The sequence below is a fragment of the Serinus canaria genome, chromosome 8, assembly GCF_022539315.1.
Source record: "Serinus canaria isolate serCan28SL12 chromosome 8, serCan2020, whole genome shotgun sequence".
NCBI lineage: Eukaryota > Metazoa > Chordata > Aves > Passeriformes > Fringillidae > Serinus > Serinus canaria.
The window spans coordinates 20,788,158-20,810,928 of NC_066322.1; the positions used below are offsets into that span (position 1 = coordinate 20,788,158).

Here is a 22,771-nt window from a genome sequence, read left to right on the forward strand (position 1 = left end):
AAGAATTAAAAATAACAGATGAAAGGGGTGCAGGTGTTGGAGGTCTTTATTGAGATTATAGCACAGATACACTTCTATAGTTACCTTTCCACTTTTATATGATAGTTAAAAATGCTTGCTACAGTGCACATATAATTTAGTAACCGAGAGAATTCAAAATGTAACTGCAGTTCAAATAAATAAATAACCTAAAGTTTAAGGTTTATATTTCAAAAAGTAAAAGGAACTGTACAATATGAAAATATAACAATACATAAACATTAGAATCTAAAGTTCTGTAGAAATAAAACTGCAATTTCCCATACATAAACAGTGCAAGAAATAAAATTCAGATAAGCTTCTGAACTGGGAATTTAAACAATTCTTAAATTATCATGCAGACATAGCATTTTAAGCCATGCTGGTTTGTATTACAGCATTAATGGTATCCCTTTTACTTGAAAAATTGATAGCCATTAAGCTCACTTCTGCCAATCCACTCTTTTCTACAGTACATTATACACAGAGGTATTCTGTTGCATTCAAAAAGTAAAATATTACATGTTTCTACTGAAAAAAGTCAATATTTTACTTTTCCCCCTCCAACATGTTAGCTGGTTCAAAAAAATGTCATGTAGTAAAAACAGCAACATTTTTCCCAGGTTAGATGAAAAGAAAGAAAAAACCCCACTATATAATGGACCATAATCAAGAAGTGGTTATTACCTAGACAACCTTTAAAGTTCAGATTTTTTTATTTTTTTACTAAAAATGTTGAATCTATGGAGATGATACCAAGTTTGAGCTCTTGTTTAAAAGTGATGAAGACAATAAACCTGAAAAAACAGTGGAAGTAGTTTCTTTTACTTGTGTGTGTAACTAGTTACATACAGACTTGATTAAAGTGTTCCTCAACTTAAGTTTCTATACAAAATTCTCATTGAGGCAAAGAACAAGGAATGCAATTAATACCAAACTGTAAACACATCATTCATGTTACTCTGAGTGCACATCAACAACAGAAGAGTTCTCCTCATAGACTTTGGCAACAAGACTACAATAGGTCACAGCAGCATGAGTTCAACATGGAAGACTGGAAGCACTGCAAAAGAATATACTAAAAACACCAAGACCTCCTAGAAACCAGAAAAATCAGTGACAGGTGCCCCTCCTCTTGGTAAGACACTCTCCTGCTCAACTGCTGCTCTCTCAAAGCCTCATTATTATTACTTGTTGGGACAGTTCCATAGTCTCGGTCTCTGTGCTTTAGCTGCATAGTTGCCTTTGTTTGCACTCTAACCATTGTAGGTCCAAAGGGTTACAGTTCTGTCTGCAGAAGATGACAAGAAGGAAAGATCTTGCGTGTGCCACCTGCACTGAATAACTTTGTCCTTGTGCTCCCCTACCACCATCAGAGGAAGCTGCTTCGTCAGGTCCCCTGTGAAGAGGAACAGAAATCATTACTCATGTCTCCGTATCCTAGCCCTTGGGTGGAGGGTATTTTTTTAACCAGTTTGCTTACTTTAAGCCTGCATCTGTAATTCACCTTATGAAGCCCACTTGAGTCCCTTTTCTCTCAAACACACATAACAAAAGGCCCCAGTGTTTCAATTTTTAGGCCTTACTGGACACAGTGCAACTTAAAAATGCAGATCTCCACCATTTTTACACAAAGTGATTAAAATTTAACGATCCAAGAAAAGCAAATCAATTAGACACACACAATATCTTTCCTATTCTTAACTTATCCCAATAAAAATGAGAATTACTATACTTTTTTAGGGTATTCTTTAAGGGTCAATTTTAAGAACCCTGTCTGAAAGCAATGGCCATCTCACCAGGCAAGAGTGTTAATCAGTGTTTTTACTGTAATGAGACTGTCACTCCAAAACAAGATTCAGTTCATAGCTTACACTTTCAGCACCACAACTAGCCAATTTCCACCAGACACAACCACATATATAGCCTTCAAAGCTCTACTATTTTTATCCCTTCTCAAGTAAAACCTGATCCTTGACCCAAGTCCTCAACTCCAACGTGAAAAGCCCCAAGCAGGAAGGCAGCCCGTGACCCTCTGCCTGTGTTACCTTGCAGGTCTGTCACCTTGATCTTCATGTCGTAGGAGCCGGTGAGCAGGTAGTGCGCGCCCGGGGAGAAGCGCACGGAGCGCACGTCGCTGCCGTGCGGGTGGTAGCTCTGCACCATGCGGCCCCCGCGGATGTCGTACAGCATGCAGCTCGAGTCCTCCTGGCCCGTGGCCAGCAGCCTGCCGCTGGGATCCACTGCCACCGAGGCTACAGCACTCCCTGCAGGGCCACAGACACCCAACAGCCCACAGCACAGTTAGCCGGGCTTCTGCAAATAGCCAACTTGTTTTTGTTTTAAACATAAGAACATGCATTATAAAACAACACCGAAACCTGGCCTCAAATTTAAAGTGATGTTGGGGGTTGGGTTTCTTCTTTACTTATAGACGTTTCCTAGCAGCTTAAGGGAAAAAACTGACTACTGGGTACTTATGGGTACTTAAGAAAAACAAAGTAAGTGGCCAAGGTGGGGAGAGGAGAACAGAATCTGGCTACACTTCTTTTTCTCTGGGAGTTTCTCTCGGAGGGGAGTGATACAGCGGGATTTGGGGCAGGTAAAGGACGGGGCTGGCTGCGGTCTCTCTCTGGGTTTTGGAGGAGGACAGTGGGACCTGCGGCTTGGGTAAAGGAATTGGCTGCCACCGCCATAACCCAGCCGGCAGCTGCCTTTCTTCCTTCCCTCTTATCCCCCTGCCCTGCCGCGACGTCCGGCAGCTCCAGCTACTGCTGCGGAGCTTCTGATACATCTCGTCCGCCACGCCGGGATTTCTGTTCATTCCTGCCGTCCCAGCTTGGTGCTCCTCAGAGCCCTGCTGGGGCACCGGGATCGGCAGCCCCCGGGTTTATGGAGCGAAGCCTCTCCTCCATCCACCCCTGCCCGTGCTGCCCGAGCCCGGCCACAGCGCCCCCTGCAGCCGCGGGGGTCACCGCACCTGCCCTGCCCGCCGGGAGCAGCAGCGCCCCTGCCGGCGGGGAAAGTGCCACTGCGTCCCTGGCTCCGGTTGGTGTTAACAGAGTTGCTGTTGTTTGCCTTGTTATACATACTAGTAAAGAACTGTTTGTTATTCCTGTTCTCGTATCTTTGCCCGAGAGCCCCTCAATTTCAAAACTGTAATCATTTGGAGGGAGGGAGTTTACATTCTCCATTCCAAGGGAGGCTCTTACCTAGCAGATACTCATCTTTCAAACCAAGACAGATGAACATACTCAGCTAAGAATAAAAAAGTCTTTATGGTTCAGCACTAAATACCCTGAAGCCATAATTCACACTTGAATCATAGCAAAAAGACTACATGAGAAAGTATCTGTTCCATCACAAGAAAGAAAATCACTCTTATGAAATGATGTGGAATACTGCAAAGAATTCACCCTGGCCCTAAAGTTTCAAGGACTTCAGTTAGGTTGCTGTATTTGAATGCACTTAAAAGTGTCTGTTTGAAAGTCATAAGGCAAAAGCACTATCCATCTTCGGAAAGGAAATACTACTTTAGGAACAAACAAACCAACCCCACAGGTACAGATACCCTCTCAGGTTCTCTCTTTAAGCTAAGCGGTTCTTCTGCACCACAGCCTCCCCTTGCAAATTCACTCTATGTGACCTGGACATCTTCCAAGTCTATTTTCATGCCAGGATGGTTAGAAGCATGATAGCAAGTCTTGCCTGTTCCATGAAACGTTGTTCCCACAACACGAACACAACTTGGCACTCTCAAATCCCAAAATCTTACAGTCTTGTCTTGGGATCCAGATGCAATCATCCAGCCACTCCATGTATAAAGTGCTAAAATATGTCCTGTGAACAAGAAGACTTCTTAGTTTGAAGAAGATTTAAGTATCATTAACCCCACACTGAAATATTACAGTTGGGACTATTTTTGCATTCAGAGACTTAACAATCCTGTGGAAAACCTGCATTTTGTATGATCCATTGCACCAGTGTATGGAAATACCCAGCTTTGTGTCTTCTCTGGGAAGAGGTGTGCACTCTCTCCATTGGATGAACAGCAAACATATTTAACAATAAACACTTTATTAGAATATAATACAGACTAAAAAGTGACAGAATCCACACAGTACCTACCAGTGTGACCACTTAGGGCATGCAGGCCTTGTCCACGCTGACAATCTGTTGTGTAAATGTTACAGTCCCCTGCTCCAGCACTTATTAAAATAGCACCACCACTTTCTGGGCCTTCCATAAAAGCAAGGTCTCTGATTGTCCCATCATGCATGCTGAATTCCAAATCTGGTCCTAAAATTAATTAAAAATCAAGGAACAAAGTAAGGCATACGTTGTCTGTTAGTGCTGTGCTCTTTAAAGCAGCTACAGAGATCATACAGAGTATTTTAGGCAAGAGTGAACATGGCACCAAATGCCAACGTGGCTGCGCACTTCAGCACAGAATGCACTATTTCAGTTACTACAGTTCAAATGAAATCTTTAAGAATCTTGGGTTTGAGTGTCACTTGAGCTCCCTACTTTCCAAAGCTTTGCAAAATGTACATTGACCAACCATTACCACTGCCAACTGCAGGCACAGTTTCTTACAGAGTACATTTATATCTTTTTGTAAACTCTGGTGAACTCAAAAGGTTTTCTTTGCCAGGAGGAAAAGATCATCGAGAGCACTGCACTACAAAGAACAAGGCAGACTAAGTTCAAAACAGGAAAGGTAAGAGCCACATTCAACATATTGATGAGGAGGGGTGGGCATAGATAGCAGTATTTGCTAGGACAGAAACCTTTTAAGATGGGTAAGAAGAGAGAACTAGGCAAGAGAAAAGGGAACTAGGAGTGGAAATAAATTCTTTAGTGACAACCATGCTCTAGAAGTGGGTATGAACATCTGGTTGTTTTACAGTGGGAAGGAATTTGCCAAGAGATAGAACAATATCAGAGTCTTGCAAAATGAAACCAAAACACAGCCAACCCAAAAAAAAGGCCAAAGATAATTTTAAACCTCTCAGTGGTTCTTTGCTGGATAGAGACCACGGTAAAAGGGAAAAAGACTGAATTAAAATATTGGAATAAAAATAACAATAAATAACAATAACATAAACAATAAATAACATAAATAACAATAAAATAACAATAACAATAAAAATAACATCAATGTAAACTGAATAGTTTTGACAAATACTGGGAAAGTAATTGAAGATAAATTCTTTGACCTAAATATACAACACAGTACCTGTTGCATTACAAGTTTCTGCATTAAAAGGCAGCACTTTCACATATTTATCATTAGAACCAGTAGCTAACAGCTGTCCACAGGGACTCCAGGCTACACAGTAGATTGATCCTTTATGATGCTTATTCCTCTTGAAGCGAACTACAGGTTGTTTAGGAGTATTATAAGCACTGGTAAAAGAAAAAAAAAAAATCCAAACATAATATTTCTTTTTATTTCTAAGGGAAACAAAGTATTCTAAAATGAAGATACTATTTTGCTGTTATTTTGGGTAACATGAAATTCATATGATAGCTTGCACTGAAACATATATATATGACCAAAGGCAGAAGGATCTTCTCCTCATTTTCTCAATTTTTCCTCATCTTTCCATTCTATCTGTGACTAAACATGCAAACAGAACTTACCCAGTCCCTTCATCTGTAAGGGGTTGATACAGGTAAACTATAGTAATCACTAGCTAAAAATAGGACAACAGTAGCTAAAAATAGCACAACAAAGCATTATCCCCAGAGTCCAAAACTGGTGTGAGTTTTCTCTACATCCTTCATACGTCAACAACTTAATTTTATGACCACTTTTCAATATGCACAAGTTCAATTAAGCAGCAGTAGGCCAAGCCTGCGCAAGAAAAACAGATTTACCACTCTACATTAATGCAAAAATCCTGACAGCATCTAAAAACACCATAGATAATTATCTGTAAAACTATATCAGCTTTACACACTGCTGAAATAAAAGCAACAGTCCCAGTAATTTATATTTCCTTGATTGCAATCAATTACCTTCCTACAACGTTCTTTTTCTGCTCTCACAGCAGGAAGAAATCAAGTACTTAGGATAAAGTACTGCAGTATCCATCTCCATATCACTCCAGTAACATCAACAGGAGAAATTCAACAAATTAAATTGGTAGTGAAAAAGTTCATAAACCTTATTATAAATACTTGAACAGAAGAGGCAGAGAGAAGAGACAGAAGACAATCATCAAAGCTTCTTGAAAAACTCTGGAGATTAACATTGCTTTAGTAAAGAATACTAAGTAAACCCACAGGGCAGCTAATTTTATTTTGTTGCCAGAGAGGAAATCCCTGACAGATTAGCCTAAATCAGGACCGTTCAACGCACTACAGAGCTCCCTACATGGCCTAATGCCTCATCTCACATTCTGAGTTTGGATTCACCACATCTTAGGAGGAGGATCACTGACTCTCCCAGGAGCACATACCCAGGTCAGAGATCACATGTTCCCAATCCACTGCATGGAAGAACTGTGATTATTTGATCAACATTTGCAGACCTGTAACATGTACCTGTCAGTGTTTAAACTTAAAAGTGTGCAAAAACCTCCACACTACTATTACACCTTTAGAGAATAGAAAAAAAAAAAAAACCAAAAAAAAAACACTCCAAACCAACCTGTCTTGAATAATTCATCAGTTTAAAGGACAAGTAAAAAAAAAAGTTTAATAGGCCCAACAGAGCTTCAAAGAAGAAATATTCTACACAACCTCTTTGAAAAGCACATAATTTTGAATGCATGTCTAGACTCATGTTGTTACAAGGATTAGAATAACTTTAAGATAATGTAATCTCTCTGCTGACTTGTAAATCCCATGATGAAGTATTTTAGGAAAACTGTAAGCACAGTTAAAATCAACAGTAAGTGGAATAACTACAAGTTCAGAATTAAGGAAATCTCAGTATTCCTTTCATGTCCAGATGCACTGTGTCTCTTGTCACATCAGATCATGCATTTCAAGTACAAACTAAGGCTGCAGAGTTGCTCCAACCTTTCCCAACAAACAGAATAAGCAGCTGTGGAGGAGCCAACATGTTTTGCATTGCTTACTAGTCAAGAGGCTGTTTGGGCTTCAAGCCCAGTAATCAAAATCAATTCCTTTTTTTGTTGTGTCAAACATCGCTCATAAATATTATGGAACTAAACTTCAAAGGCTACCTTACTGATGATATTTAAGAAGGAAAAGAAAAATCAGATTACTTTTTGAACACTTTGGAAGCCTGAACACCAGCCTTAAAGTGGGAAGATATTCCAAATAAAATCACTGTGCACACTCCCTATAAAATTGTGGAGTTTTAGATGCTTGCACTTCTCCCCTCCCCCAAGAAAATAATGTAAGTGAAGCAGAATTAAGGAGACTGTTATTGATCTGGCAATATTTCTTTTCAGGTATATTTTCCCCATCCTATTAAAAATGGGTGGACAGGAAACTAAAAATACAGGTGCACCATAAACCACAAATGATGCTTTTTCAGTCAAGGAACCAATATACCTAGAAAACAATGTTTAGAGTAAAAGCAGGCCAACAGACATGCTCTGGCAAGTTTTGATGTAAAATTCCAGAAGATAAAACTTTCTCTACTACTAAGTCTGTCCTCCTGCCAGAAACTGAATCTTGTGCTGGCTTGGGAACTGACACATGTCTTCTCCCACTGCTACAGCTGGAATATCAACACCACAGGCCAACCAGCAAACCCAAAAAAGCCCAGCTGCTGACACAAACTACCCCCCCCACTTTTATAAGCAAAAGTGTGGTCTTGTGGTAATACATCTTGTAAATAATACAGAAAGCAAGAAGTAGACCACAAATATACAAATACTTCAGCACATGATCTTATTTTCATTTAGCAGTTCAGGATTCCAAGGACAGCACTGCTGTATTTATGACAATAAAATAAAGATATGAAACATACAGATATCAGTAGCTGCAGGAGAAAGAAGTGCTATGATACTGAAAGAAATTATTATATTAGCTTTCTTACCTTGGGTCAATTACTTCTGGATAGGCACAAACTCTCAAAGTTTTAGAGTTGGAACCAACAGCATATAAACTCCCACTGGGATGAAAGGCTACAGCTCTAACAGCTTGTGTGTCTTCTAGAGTATTAATGCAAATAAACTGCTTTTTTGATTTGTCTTCCTGTGTAGAAGGATAACAGTAAAATTAGGTTCTTCTGTGTAGAACTGGACATTTAAAAGTAGGTGTGACTGCTTTGTGGAATAATGTAAAGCTACTGTAGCCAAGTATTAACAAGTAGCAGCACAGCAGGCTGGATTACTCAAAGCACAGTTTTGTAAGCAATGTTTACTCCAAGTCCAAGAATGCTCTTGAAGCCCTTTTCTTCAACTGACTTTTACAGATAACAATAAATAGTATTTCTCATTCTCCCTCCAGACTTCCACCTGCTTTTGTTCTTCTAAACAGCCCAACTCAGATGGGCAATACTACAGTTCATTTCTGTGTAAACCATTTGATCTGTGTAAAACTTGCAAGGGGAACAAAGCTGCCTTTTTACTGAAAACAGTCCAAATCAAACATAGTCTCTAAGCCAAACATAATATTAAACATAGAAGCAGATTTTCCCCCTGTATGTAGCACAAAATTTTCATTAAATTATGCTAAGATTTATTACATCATCCTCTTTGTGACTTCATGACCACCTTTCTAGGATTATGATTTTTATTCATGCAGAAACTTTAGAATGTTATTTCCCTATTAACTATTTCCCTGTTTTTTCAGACCATACTGACTGCAGTACAACACTCAAAGTTTTAACCTAGAAAACACTAAACACTAGTTAAGACATCCCATTGGAACATCTGTTGTACAGGGAGAAGCTGAAAGAGCTGGTACTGTTTGGCCTTGAGATCAGAAGGGTTTTTCAGGATGGGCATGTGTACATCTCTCCAGAGCACACAAATACGGATGGGACTGGGGGAGTGAAGAAGATGGAGCAGGATTCTTCTCAGTGGTACCCAGTGAAAGGACCAGAGACAGTGAACACCAAATAAAGTAAAAAAAATTCCACTTCAACTTTTTTGGTGTTTTAAAAACCCTGTGAGGGTGGTCAGACACAGGATGAGGTAGCCCACAAAGGCTGGAAAACATCCTCCATCCTTGGAGGGACTCAAAAGCCAACTGGACCCAGCTCCAAGAATCCTGCACTATTGACCCTCTTCTGAGAAGTGCTTTTGGATTCAGTCTCCAGATGTCCCTTCCAATCTCAATGGTTCTGTGACTGTAGGCACTGCACCAACCAAAATTCATTCTAAATATCTCTCAACAGTAAGAGGATGTCACACTCAGGATTAGGTACCGAATCTTTTGATAACACAAATGGTAAAAGACCACAAGAACACTCACCTCATCACCTCGTGTCCTAGATAAACTCCCCGAAGAGTCGTCTGACTGTGGCTGACTGACGGCATGCTCTGATGCACTGTGATTTGGTGAAGTGTTTAACATCACAAGACAAAACAACAAGAGCAGGAGCAGATTTTTTGGTAAGTATTTTTCAGACTAAAGTCACAGTTTCAGTCATTCTCAGAACTGACTAATTTGTGTAAGGAGTTATACATGTCTGAATCATTACTATTAAACTATTACTTTTACAAGGGACAGCCCTTTTTGCAGCAACTCCAAGCATTGGACAGGTGAACTCAAGTTAAAAAATATTTTTCATTCTGCAACATACTTATGTATAGATACAATAAGTACACAGAGCGGTGGAAGAATTACTGTTTCATTCAGGTCAGCACTACTTTTAGTTAACAGAAGAAATTCAGTTCACATTCTGCCCTGCTTCTCCCTTCATCTAGTTTGTATTTCATAAAAAAGCTCCCAGAAACTTAGAGTGACACAAAATAAACAAGAACTAAACACATAAGATGGAATAAAAAGTCCAAAATAAAAAACAAGCATAAAATGTAAGCCCTAACAAATAACCACTATTCCTCATGAATGCTGCTTAAAACAAAAAACAAAAACAAACTACTTTATAATCCCTACATAAATATTTAGAGAACACTGATCATACCCCTATTCAATGACAAATTAATCTGATAACTAGATAAACAAAAACAGCTCTCCCACAGTGCAAGCAGAAGAGTATTTCCAGCCCAGAATGCTCTCCAGTATCTTACCTTTGATTCCCCTGTACAGGTGACTCTTCAGGAAAGGGTATCTGATTAGCTGATCCACACTTGCGAGGAGTGCTTGTATTAAGATTTGGGCTATCAGTTGTTATCCTCTGGCTACCATCTGAGGGTGCTGATGTGAAGTTACTGGCTGGATTGGTAGATGCAATCCCTCTGCCTCCGTTACATTGCTGGCTAAGTGTTTGTACATCATTTCCAAGACTGTCCATACCCATGTTTAATTCTCCTAGTTTCTGGATAGATCTAATAACAAATGACAAGTCAAAAAACCCAAACCATCACACCAGGTTATGATGGGAACTCACATAGGGATACAGGTGAGTAGAAAAATGAAACTCCCCCAACCTGTTAAGAAACTGTTCAGTAAGGTTCTGCTGCTGGTCAGCTCCATCTTCCTGATTGACTCCTCCTTCCAACAACATCTGCTGGTACAACTGTCGCTGCTGCTCCTTCTGCTCCAAGTGCTGCTGGTAACGCAGCCTCTGTCTGTAGTACTCCTGAAACTGCTCTGTGGAATCACGAAGCTAAAAAGAAATGAGAGTCACAGATGGAATTTAAATAGCTAATTGTGGTATTTAACATAAATATTTACTTTCTGGTTCAGTATTTCAACACAGGTATCAAAAAACCAGGAGATTCATCTCTGAGGAGTGATGATTTTATTATTGCTTAAAATCAGACACAATTTATATATTAAAAAGAGAAAGCACTGCCAGCCTATGCTATTCACTGTTGAAGCAGTCCTGCCTTTATAGCAGTCCTTATAGTTCTGAGGAGACTGCTCTTTCCTACAACATTTTTGAAGTATTACTTAAGAACAAAACAAAAAAGGGATTGAAAATTGAAAATAAAATCCAGAAACTATGTAAATCCTACTCTCATTACAAATTCAGTATCTTCTGCCATGTTGACATCTTCCTGCCATCAGTCTGCAGACCCAATTTACCTCTCCCTGTAGCAGTGGTCTATCCAAATGTTACATTTTACTTTTGAAATTGGAGCCTGTTTTAACTCTAAAATTTGCTACTTTCTGGACCAAGCCAACACTTGAACTTCCTTTCTCATAGCTTTTCCTCCTTTACATGGTGTCTTTAGCTTCCCACACTTCCATCTGTCCAGGACTTGGTGCCTTCTGCATTCCTAAACCTCATTTTTCTTTCACTTTTCTGCTAACAGCTGAGAGCAAGATAAAAATTAACAAACAGAAGACCAAAACCACTTTAGTCCAAGGCCAGATTATCCACACTGAACTGCCCTACATTTTCTGAAGAAAAAAAAGCAAACTGCATATTTACCTAATAGAAAAAAACGGAAAAATACTAATAGGAAAAAATAGCAACAGTAAAAAAAAAAACCAAAAAAACAAAAAACAAAAAACAAACCTTGCATGGGTTTTTTATTTGTTTTTCTGGAGTGACAGCTTTGTCATCCATGATTTAGTTATAGAAGGGCATCCTCATAACTTTGCATTAGTTCAGACAGCTCATACACATTCTGTCTTTGTAACAGCCTTTGCATTTGTTCTACTAACAATTATTAACAACACTTGCATTATGATTTTTTGTTCTCTGACACAGTAATTTTTTTTACTTATAATGGATTTCCTAGTACTGTTGCATTTGCAAAATATTTACCACCTTACAGCTCCCATGGTGAATACCTGCAATTCAGAAACTTCAGATTATTGACAGAAGTCAAAAGTTTTTATTTTCTCTACTTGAAATTAATGAACTATTCCCCTTTCCTTGGGTTATCATCCTAAACAACAAGTATATTCTTGTCTATTCTTCTTTCAATGACTGATACTTATGTTACAATTTTATTCAAATCTTTTGATTTTTCATGTTCTGTGTCACTATTTCCCAACTAACATACAAACCTAAAATATGTTGTTCAGAAGCTCTATTCTATAAACTCTGGCTTCTAAATCAGCCTATACAGGAACACATCAAAAACAAAGCTCTGAAAAGAAACTTAAATTAATTTCTTACTCCCACAGGTATATACATACACCACTATGACGTGGGAAACAAAACAAGATGAAATTGCACCAGGTACTGCATTTATTTCTACTTATGTATAATAGCCTGGCCAACATCTTCACCACAGCACCGCCTGTCCTCATTCTCTCCTACAAATTCTGCATCTGTTTTACTTTATTTTCCCTTCTTGAAGCCCGCCCTGTTTTATACCTAGCTAAGCTCTTCCTTCCCTTCCAACACGCATACAAAACAACACTGCAGCAGAAGTGACTCAAAGTCCTTGAGGGGAGTGAAGTCCTCAAATGTGGAGGACTTTGTTAATCTTGCAGTAGACCCCACTGCTTCACTCAAGAATCCAGAGCCTATGAGAATACAGCCCTGTCAAAGCTAGGCTGGTTTTCAGTCCCCCATAGAGGGACTGTCATAAGCCAAAACAAAGTTTACCTAAGATTCAAACTTGAATCTGCAAACAGCACAGACAGCACACTCACTGCTATTTTTCACTACCAAATTTAGAGAATGGTATTTAACTGTGCAAAAAGAACAGAAAAGGTAACTGTTTTCATTGTTTCCTTCTGAGATATCACTCCACTTACCCCACACTGATGTTAAGGAAAAAAAAAAAAAAAAAAAAGAGAAAAAAGATAGTCAAGGCAGAGGCCTTCAAAGATGAATTCCAGAAAGGTTATGCTATTGGATTCTGAATAGCAAAGGTATACTTATGAGGGAATTGCCTAAATTTTAATTTCTCTATGTTCTAGACAACAATTAATGCAAGATGACCTAGAAAATGTAGTGTTAACATCAAAAAGTAGAAGTTACATGTTGGATTTCTCACTTGAACATGAAGAGGAGGCTTAAGCACTGTTTAATCTAACATTGTTGGCTTTTTTCTCCCCTTCCTTTTAAAGATACATACAACAGTTTAGCTGGACTGCTGATGTGACAAGGCACTCTAATCAGCTGCATTACAAACTCCAATGACAGCAGAACTTTATACAATGGGGGGACAAAAAGTAGTAGTTTCTTTTACAAGATGCAATATGGCATTTTTACTATAGTAAAAACAAGATTCAAAGCAACTCATTGTCATGCATGAAGTTCTCTACACAAAGGCAAATCATTATGAAGTGATCAGAACCCAACTCAAAAGGGCCTCATTATTTTTAAACAAACAAGCACTACCTCATTTTTCTCTGGTTTGGCTGATCCCTGACTCTGTGCTGCATTGAGCGGTTCTTTTTCCGGAGCTGAGCTCTGGCACGAGGTCTCACTGCCAATGGGATGCTGGGGCTCCACAGGAGTATCACTTCTCGCAGCAACATGGAAAAGAAGAGATGCTTAACTGAGAAAAATTAAGAGTAGAAAATCAAGTGGAGAAAGATAACATTCTAGAGTAAAATCTGGTAACACAAGCATGAAAACCACTTAAGTCACATCAAACCGAAGATACTGCTTAGGAAAAAAAATTTCCACTTGCAATGTGTTAAACTAAAGAAAATAATCTCTCTGACAAACAAGAAGCACAACCAGTTTCCAAAAAGCCTTACTACCCAATTTCATTTTTTTATCCCTGCATTTGAATTCTACATAATTTAAGTAAGTTACTCAAAATCTTCAATTTCAAAGCAATTATATGCACAAAACACATCTGATATAGTATGAGACTGAACTCTTCCCAAAGGCATCAGTTTAATCACCACTACCAATCTAAACTGAACCTAATATCCATGGATGTTTAATGTCCATCCACTTGAACATTCCTGAAAGTGCAAGGTAGAATAATGCTTATATTGCTCTTGCTTTTCTTGTGTTATAAGTATCTCTGCATGACACTCTTTCCAAAATGGTTTTGCAATCAATCAGTAGATGTGCAGAACACATTAGAAGCCTTGGATGCCCATCTTCAGTTTTGTCAACTTAAAAGTCCTTTACTCAGTGACTTGGATCAAAGGTTTTTTAGAAGCTATTTTAAACCTCTGTACAATAACAGAAGTAACTCAGCTGACAGAAAGACAATTGCTTAATGAACTCAACTTATAAAATAAATAGTGTTTCTGTCATGTATAAGAGGACGCAAGGGCCAGATTTACAGAAAGCTCAGCTTCCACCCTTGCAAATACTACCATTTAGGCTGGACACTTCACCTGAAGCTGGATTTTCATCTGAAAAATGTAATGCCTTCTTGAAAACTAGGGGTCTGATTCTGACCCTCTAATCCTAACTTTCAAGAGATGTATTATTAATGAAAAAACATGCTACAAACTACAAGCTTCACATGAAAAGGCCTACCTAAACAGCTGTTGCAATTAATCATCTTCTTTAGCCTGCACAATGATGTTATTTGTGCAGAATTAATCCAGTACTCCAACATTGAAAAGGTAATTAAAAACCTCTCAAGAATCAGTTTTAACCTTGGTCTACTCACACAAGTGATAAGGTTTGCATAGATCAGTAATCTTAGAGGATTCACCATAAACTAGTATCTTCAGGAGGTACTTACATTACTGTATTTCCATTATCACTGGTGAATTGACATCAGTTTGGCAGTGTTTGTTTCCTTTTTACCAAGTTTAATTACAACTGCTCCTTACCATAACACACCATATGGAATATTGCTCCAAGGCAAAACTAACAGAGACACCAGCTGCGGCCTGGATTGATCACCACAGCCCCAAATGTCGTCTGGTGGCCACTGCACCTAAGTGCAGGGCCAGTTCCCCATCTGGTCCTCAAAAAGGCCAAAAAAGCTGGCAGCTGCTTTCTAGGGAAATTTGAGTAAAACCATTAGAAAGGGACAGAACTGCTGATCAAAAGAAAGGCCAGGCAGAAACATGAAGATTAACTCTCAACTGATAAGTACCATTTTTCCCAGTTACCAGGACATTCCCTCAAAAGCCAATTTAGAAGTCTACATTTCATTAAAGAACTTATTAATAGCATAACTCAACTATCTCAAAGTCTGATACAAAAACCATCCAGCTGCCTTACTCATCTGTGGTTTAAAAATCAGGAAGCAGCTATTTCAGCTGAGCTACTATTGTAACAATTTAAGTGATACAGGAATGCTACAACAATGGCATATTGTCATTTCCACCAACTTCACTGGGATATGGAAATTGCTCAGGTGTACTTAAGTAACTAACTTATAATGTCAGGACCAAAATTCTTTATCGAGACTTGAGAACAGAATGCAATGGAGAAAGAAGATGGGAGTTAGAGCTATTTCACTGTGTCCATTGACTTATCTGGAATGGAAGAACACAGTAATACTGAACACAAACCCTAGCTAGACCATATTACATACACAGAGCATATTTGTGCTCTGTGCTAGGAAACTTTGAGAAGGCCCAAACGGAATACATAAGGCTCAAACCCAAATATGAAAATCTATTTAGAACATAAAAGCATAAGGAAGAAAACACCCTCTATACAGAGTTTAATTACAACAGAATTTAAACAACCAAATTCTGTTTCAGTGCTACAATTATGTTCAGAGTTACAGTGCAGGTAAGAACACAGCAACAGTGCAACGTAAGCTAAAGTAAAAACTGAGCTCTAGCTGCACTTACCGCTCCGGTGACTCTTCAAAAATGCTGTGACATTCAGTATTCTCAAGCATGAGACTCCTGCTGAGATTCTGTACTCCAGGGTAATGGAAGTTAGCAAAGGAGTGTGACATGGGAGAAGTTTTGGTCCCGAGGTCTGTGACCCGCTTGTCATGGTTTGTCAATCCACACGAGAGCCCGTCTAAGGCAGGGTTTAAAGAGCGGGTCATGTAAGCGTCCGCTGACTGAGGCCGGCGCATTGGGGATGATGGATAAGGAGAAAGTTTGCTGATAAGAGGTGTCAGAAGGTCAGCATAGGCAGCTTTTGTGGGCTTGAGAAGTTTATCAACATGAATATTAAGCATCTTTTGTTCAAAAGCACAAGAAAACACGGTAGCTGGCAGATTCTGCAGCCATGATAATAAGCTAAGGTCCAAGTCATCACAGCCATTACCACACAAGAGATCAATGCCCAGCAATACTTCACTTTCTGTGATTTCTTCTCCCGTAGCTTTACTCTGACAGAATTCCACACAACATTCGTAAAGCAATCCCTTCATGACAAGCTGAAACAAGCGGTTGTTACTCGCTTTGAAGCCGGCCTCGCTCAGTTTCCTGTCTGCTGGGATGAACTCTGCCACCATGACACAGGCTTCTTCAAAGCAGTGCACCCGAGCCGTGCTGGGATTCCAGTCCTTGAACTCGGCGTGGTTGGTGAGGCGAGGCAGCGTCAGCAGCAAGCACAGTTTGCTGTAGTCTTCCTTAGAGGGACAATATTCCTCCAGCGCGTGCAGGCACTGCACAGCCTCGCGCATGGTGAATTCCAGCTATGGAGACAGTAATATCAACACAGCAATCTGCAGCACGTGTGTTTCCACAAGAAAAAAACACTTGAAGAACAGGCAGCAACAGAGTTCATCTGCTATCATTCATTTATTACTATTACTGCTTATATGTCAATTAAAAAGCATATAGAGTCTGAAAGTGCTGATCCATGTGGAGTTGCAACAGAGACAAATTCCTAGATGCTTTGACTTCCTAAAATCCCCCATCCAGTCCCATTTTTTACAGATTCATGGAATGTTTTCATGTCACTGCAGGTTTGATGGGCTTAAAATTTCATATCTATGACTGAGCAGCTCCAATCCTATTGTAACACAAAAGGTTACTTCCATTCTCAAAGCCAGCTGACTTTTTTTTCCCTCTATTTCTATAACCTATGCCAGTAGCTTTTAATAAAAGCCTTGTAGATTGCTCTAGTTTCCAGTGATTAGGAGCTTTTATACTGAGATTTTTCTCTTCTTCTATCAAAATGTTAAAAAAGTTCAAAGAGTTCTCAGAAGATAAGACCTCCAAATGAATAGAGGGCTTTATTACAAACCCTGTTTATAGCTAAGACCCCAGAACCATGTTAAATACACAAAATCAGGCATTTTAGTTACACAGATTTAAAAACCAGTAAAAATCCCCACTTACTCATGTTACTGCAATACTTTGACCCACACCACACCAACACATTTGACAACATTCGGTAACAACAAAATCAGGAACATTAATCTGATTTCTCCCCTCCACTGCTATCCCACTAACAGTATAGAGGTCGAGAGATCAAAGGACTAGTACTCCTCCCATTTACAACCAGAAAAATAGACTACTTTTAACCTTCCCTACTCTGTCAAGAAAAAACCTTTAAGTACAATGTAAATGTAATGGAATAGAGAGTTAAAATCAATTCAGTCTGGAATACAAAATCATTTGTCTTAAAACTACTGTCATACTTAATTTTTAATTTCATAACATTCTTGTCTTAGAAATTTGGTATCACTGTGCTGTCAACATAAATAGAAAACTGTAACTAATTTCACAATCTGCACAACTTAACTCCACAACTCCCGCTGCTTGCACATTTAACATAAGGAGTCCTTTGTGAACACATCTGCTCCCTCAGAAAACAATTCTGACCTTTCTCTCCAAAACAAACCAAAATTAAGCATAAAATTCATTCAAACTTTCATCTGACTCAAATTACCACAATAAATTTCTGTGATTCTGAGACCTGCTTCAGAATATTTCTGGGGGGAAAAAAGTATTAAAAAGAAGAGGAGCCCTGTACTTTAGCACAATGGCCTAAAGTAAATCTGAGGGTAGGACCACAGACACAGCATATGGTCACTGATCTATCTGCAAAGTTTCAAGCAACCCTTTTATGTACAACTGCATTTGAGATCAGGGAGCCACACTCACTTGCAAAGAATACTGATTACTTTATCCAGTGTTTATGAAACCATTTGGTAATAGCTAAAATTTGTGTATTTAATGCTGGGAGTTTCTGCCTGGCCTTTAATCAGACTAATCTCAAGAGATTTTCTGACTATAAAAAAATCCCCAAATGAGAAGCAATTCTTACATGCTGAGGCTCATCCTCTGCTGACATTGCATTGTTCACACATAAGGCTTCCAAGAATTTCTGCTTCATAATAATGTAACGAAACCTGCAGGTGAGAAGAGAAATACCATACATCTAGCTCCTGAGTAGTTAAACATTATTCTGAAGACAAGCAGGCTATTTTACATTGAATTTCTGAGTTAGGCATAGCTAATGTCATGACAAGGAACTCTGATATGAATTTTAAAAAATTGGTAACCACAACATATTTTTCTTTTAGACAGGAAATATTTTCTCCGTAATTGTTTTCAGAAATTACAAATATCAGAAGGCTAATTAGAAAAAAAGTATAGCAATCATCTTATTTCTTGAATAGAAGTATGACAGAGCATCTATTAAAAGGTTGTACAACATGCATCATATTCCTAAAGTGTATGGCACATGACAACTCATTACAGAATGTGTGCACTTATTTTAAGTACAAGTTTAAAAACACAGGCACAGCACACAGGCTAGAAAAAAAACCACCAAAAACTAAAATGAAAAACTCATAAACACCGTTTTCATAGACAATACTTAGAAATCCAAGTGTTTTCCAAAACTCAAAAAAACTGAATTCTGACATACATTCTACTTTACCTTTTCTTGTCAAATTTTTCCATACATTCAAGAGGCTGAATAAACTGAAGAACCTCATCCCACTGGCCATCAAGAATCAATTGCCTAGTAAAAGAGAGGATCATTCCTTGAATGCCACTGGACAAGAAGATCCCTTTTCTAAGTAAAATGGCCATTTAAATACAAACCAATAATTTAAATACACAACAGGTCATCAATCTGCTTTGAAAAGTCAATGTTTCGTACAGGTACCAAAATAAATGTTTAATAACACTAACAGTAAGAGCAAAATCTAAGCCTGTTCTCAATATTTTGAAAAAATAGCTGCATACTAGAAGGACAAATTTTAAGTACTTTTAAAGGCACATAGAAAATGACAAAATGGTCCTGGGTCTCCTGCTTTACCTGTTATTCTTAAAAAAAAAAAAAAAACAACAACAAAAAGTCTTCCTTGAAGAGTTTGAATAAAGGCATCATTTCAATGAATAAATCCAAATTAATGAAAGAGAACTTAAAAATAAGTTCACTTTAATTGTATAAATACTGCTGGGGCTATTTTATGAAGGGGATGGGAAAACAAAGAGCTCCCACATTAAGCATGTAAGAGGAAGAGCTTGGCAGGAAGGGTGCCAGCACAGGAGCTCCTACTCTAGGATCAGTGGGCTGGACTGCACAGGTAGAGCAGCTCAATTTCTTCATGCCCTCCTGTCAAACAGATCTCTCTATAAAAGGCCTAGGCTTACAAGGGAAAGATAAGTTTTTTCAATGCTAATAATGAAACAAACGAAAAAAAAAGTTGGATTAATAACTTTAATCTTTCTGTAATTCTTCTTTCATTTCATTTTAGTCCAATATATATAATTTCAATGAAAAGGGAAGACAGATGAGGTTTGTTCTGTGATAAAATGTATTTTTATATGTTTCAAGATCATCTGGATAAGTTACTTTCTCATGCTTCAATATTATTAAGTACCTTTGGCATGAACAGAAAACATCAATGCTGAAAAACTAGCGTAGATGTATACTGATTGTTTTAATAATATTGAGGGCAATATCCTCAATGGTAAATTGCACCAACCCTCATGCCTTGATGATAATAGAGACTCTAAGATAAATATAAGTGTTATTTTGAATTGCACATAATAATTTTAGGGAAAAGCTCTGGAAACCACTCATCCTTGATCTTAGCACTAAAATACTGTAAAAACATTCTAGAACTCAATAAACCACACCTTCGGGGCCATGTGATGGGTAAGCAGATAATGGCACATCACAGATGCCAACAGCCCTTGCTCTCCCATCTTATTCAAGCCTACAGTTTTCCCCCAATTTAATCTGCACTGGCACTTGTTAAGGCTCCTTCCCACTTGAATTCAATGGTGTGCCAGAAAAATAAAAGTCAAAATGAACAAGCATCAATGCATGCTAGTGCTGCCTGGTCAGTGACTCGGAGTGGCACACAGAAGGATGTCAGTGACTCCAGAGCTGGGCCACAGAATGGGACCATGAAAAAGCAGGATAAGATGGGGGCACAAGGTAAGATCTCCTGTTTAGTGGCACAGGGCTGGTAACTGAATCACAGTCCAACTCCTGGTTTACATAAATGTGGTATTTAAGCACCAGAAACAGAAGTCCTACCTTAGGAAGAGCATATCATCTGAAAACAAGCCGTTAATGACCCCACTTTCTTTCTCAAGTGCCAGCATGCTTATGTGAAGCTTCCTTGAGTTCAGAAAATCTAGTATTAGCTTAATTATTTCAGCTTCTTTAACATTCACTGTTTCTTCAGCCGTCATGATGGCAGCCTAAAAGGAAAAAAAGAACTTTAGCTGTGATCAATGTCATATTTTCTGCTTGGTTAGCAAATGTTAGCTACAACAAAAACAAAAAAGCAGATTTATAGGACAGAACATAGTGGCATTACAAAAATGAAACAAGATTAAGTAATTGATTTTGAGGTTGACTATGAAGCCATAATTAAGATCTACCAATGCAACTGCAACTTTTCCATTTCTGTCCTATGTATAAATAGGGGCCCAGATAAACAAATCTACCAAGAAATCAATCCTCTAGCAGTGGGAAAATATTGTGCTTACCAAGTCTGCAATATGTAAAATTTTCCTCTCTGAAATGCAAACAGTGAAGTTCAAAGAGCATACGAGTCACTTACTATGTCATCATCTAGAGCTCTCACATATGAACTTAAATATTTCTAACACATATAAAAAGCACAGCACACTAAAAATGCCACCTCTCCTTCCCTTAACTTTGAAGTAGCATATGACAGCTAGGCCAGGGGTTTCTATTCTTCCTTCCTAAGGATGACTATTTCTGTCTATTCCCTTCCTGAAGGATCTAAAGCTGCCAGCCCAAGGTGGCCTAGGACAGGGCCTGCTGGCTGCCAGACTCTACACACCCTCTTGCCTCCAGCTGTGTGTTCCTGGCCCTTCCTCAGCCCTCCTCACTTCTGCCACTGCAGGGGCTTTTCCACCAGCTCGTGTAGTTGGCTCAGTGTTGTAATGAGCTGTCCAGCCAGCTAGAGAAAGTGGGCAGTTGTAGCTGGGGCCAGCAGGCTGCTTGTTTAAAGCCCCCACAGCTACAAGGTCCAAGCTCCTTTGCAACACAATTCCTCCAAGAATATAAGAACTGCAGCATGTACTGACTCTTAGGAAACCTAAATTAAATTCTTCTTTTGGCTAAGTCCTGCCTGATTCCAATAAGCATGACAGAGTAGAAGCTGTTGAACTTCATTTTTCAAATGGTACCAAGACTTTACAAGTAACTGCTAAACTGATCTGCTGAGAAAGAACTGGAGATGAGGGGAGAAACCCACTAACACAGCCAATCTGCACAGTAGTGCCTTACCAGGAGCCCTAAAAAACCCAAACCAAATCCCCCCCACGCCTAGCAGCACTCCTGTAACTACAAGAAGAGGATTTAACAGCAGGAAAATTTCAGTTTAATCCCGTGTAACTACAGCAAAAAGGGGTGGTGCCTCTTCTCACCTCTGCACTCACGCAGCCGGCTCCCAGCCCCACAGCTGGGCTGTGCTGAGCCAGGTGCAGCTCAGGCATTCACTCACTCATGCTGACACCTGGAACTAGCAGAGCTCTGCTCTCTGGCAGCAGCAAAGGCTTAACCTGACTTCAGTGCACTCTCATAATCAGTTTAAGACCAGAGAAGAAACCAGTACCAGGGAGGAACTCTCAGCAGGAGGCAACAGCCCTAGGAAGAAGGAGAGACATTGGAGCACAGTGAAAATGAATAAAGGTGGGGGAAGATGACCACACAGAGCAAGACAACCACAGCAACAGGCAATAGTTTCCAGTGTCTCTCCCTTGTAATTCAAAAGGGAACATGAAAATTCCCTCATGAAATCATGCATTTATGCAGATCCAGCAACTGAAAGACAGCCAGCTGTGGGCAACCCATCTTCCAAGGTAACTTGAAAAATTATACAGCCTTCGTGTATCTCATGCCTGGAAAACTGATGCTAACAAACTACCTACCTCCTATTAGGGAAAGATGCACAGAATCTGAGTAAGTCTGAATAAGCCAAATAACACAAACAGAGTATTAACAAGAAATTAGTTATTTACCAGAGAGGAAAGGAAGAGACAATTATTCCATGAAACTCCCCACTGATCACTGTAAACCAAAGCTGGTGAACTTGAAGGGATACAAAACCTTATGCCTTAATAACATGGTTTATTGCACTACTGTCTAAACCCCCAAATTTTCCATCTTCCTCACAACTGTATGTAAATTTTCTTCCACCTAAGTTTTTGCCAGAACATTTGACTAGCAAAGCATTTGATTATAGCAGCACAGTTTATTTTGGAACAACAGAGACCTAGTTGTGCCAGATGAAATGGCCTAACTTCTTAAAATGGCTGGGTCTAATTCTCATTTTAGTCACAGAAGACTCCAATCTCCACATATTTTTATGGGTTTCATGAAAGACACACTCGGAGACCACAAGCACACTCTCAGCTAGTACAGGTAAAATAAAAAATTAAA

The 22,771-nt window shown here is 39.1% G+C and overlaps 1 protein-coding gene across 1 annotated transcript; it reads right to left on the reverse strand.

The window, feature by feature from the left end:
- Positions 1-28: 28 nt before the first annotated feature.
- Positions 29-20,556, reverse strand: WDR47 (WD repeat domain 47). Its single transcript, XM_030226370.2, has 14 exons — positions 20,390-20,556; positions 18,773-18,856; positions 18,155-18,239; positions 15,772-16,574; positions 13,385-13,508; positions 10,563-10,741; positions 10,203-10,460; positions 9,424-9,499; positions 8,042-8,199; positions 5,258-5,427; positions 4,147-4,317; positions 3,727-3,858; positions 2,067-2,285; positions 29-1,417 (listed from the first exon to the last, which is right to left on the reverse strand). Exons 1-14 carry the CDS (start codon positions 20,545-20,547, stop codon positions 1,275-1,277), a joined length of 2,760 nt encoding a protein of 919 aa, XP_030082230.2. The 5' UTR covers positions 20,548-20,556; the 3' UTR covers positions 29-1,274.
- Between the last annotated feature and the right edge of the window lie 2,215 nt (positions 20,557-22,771).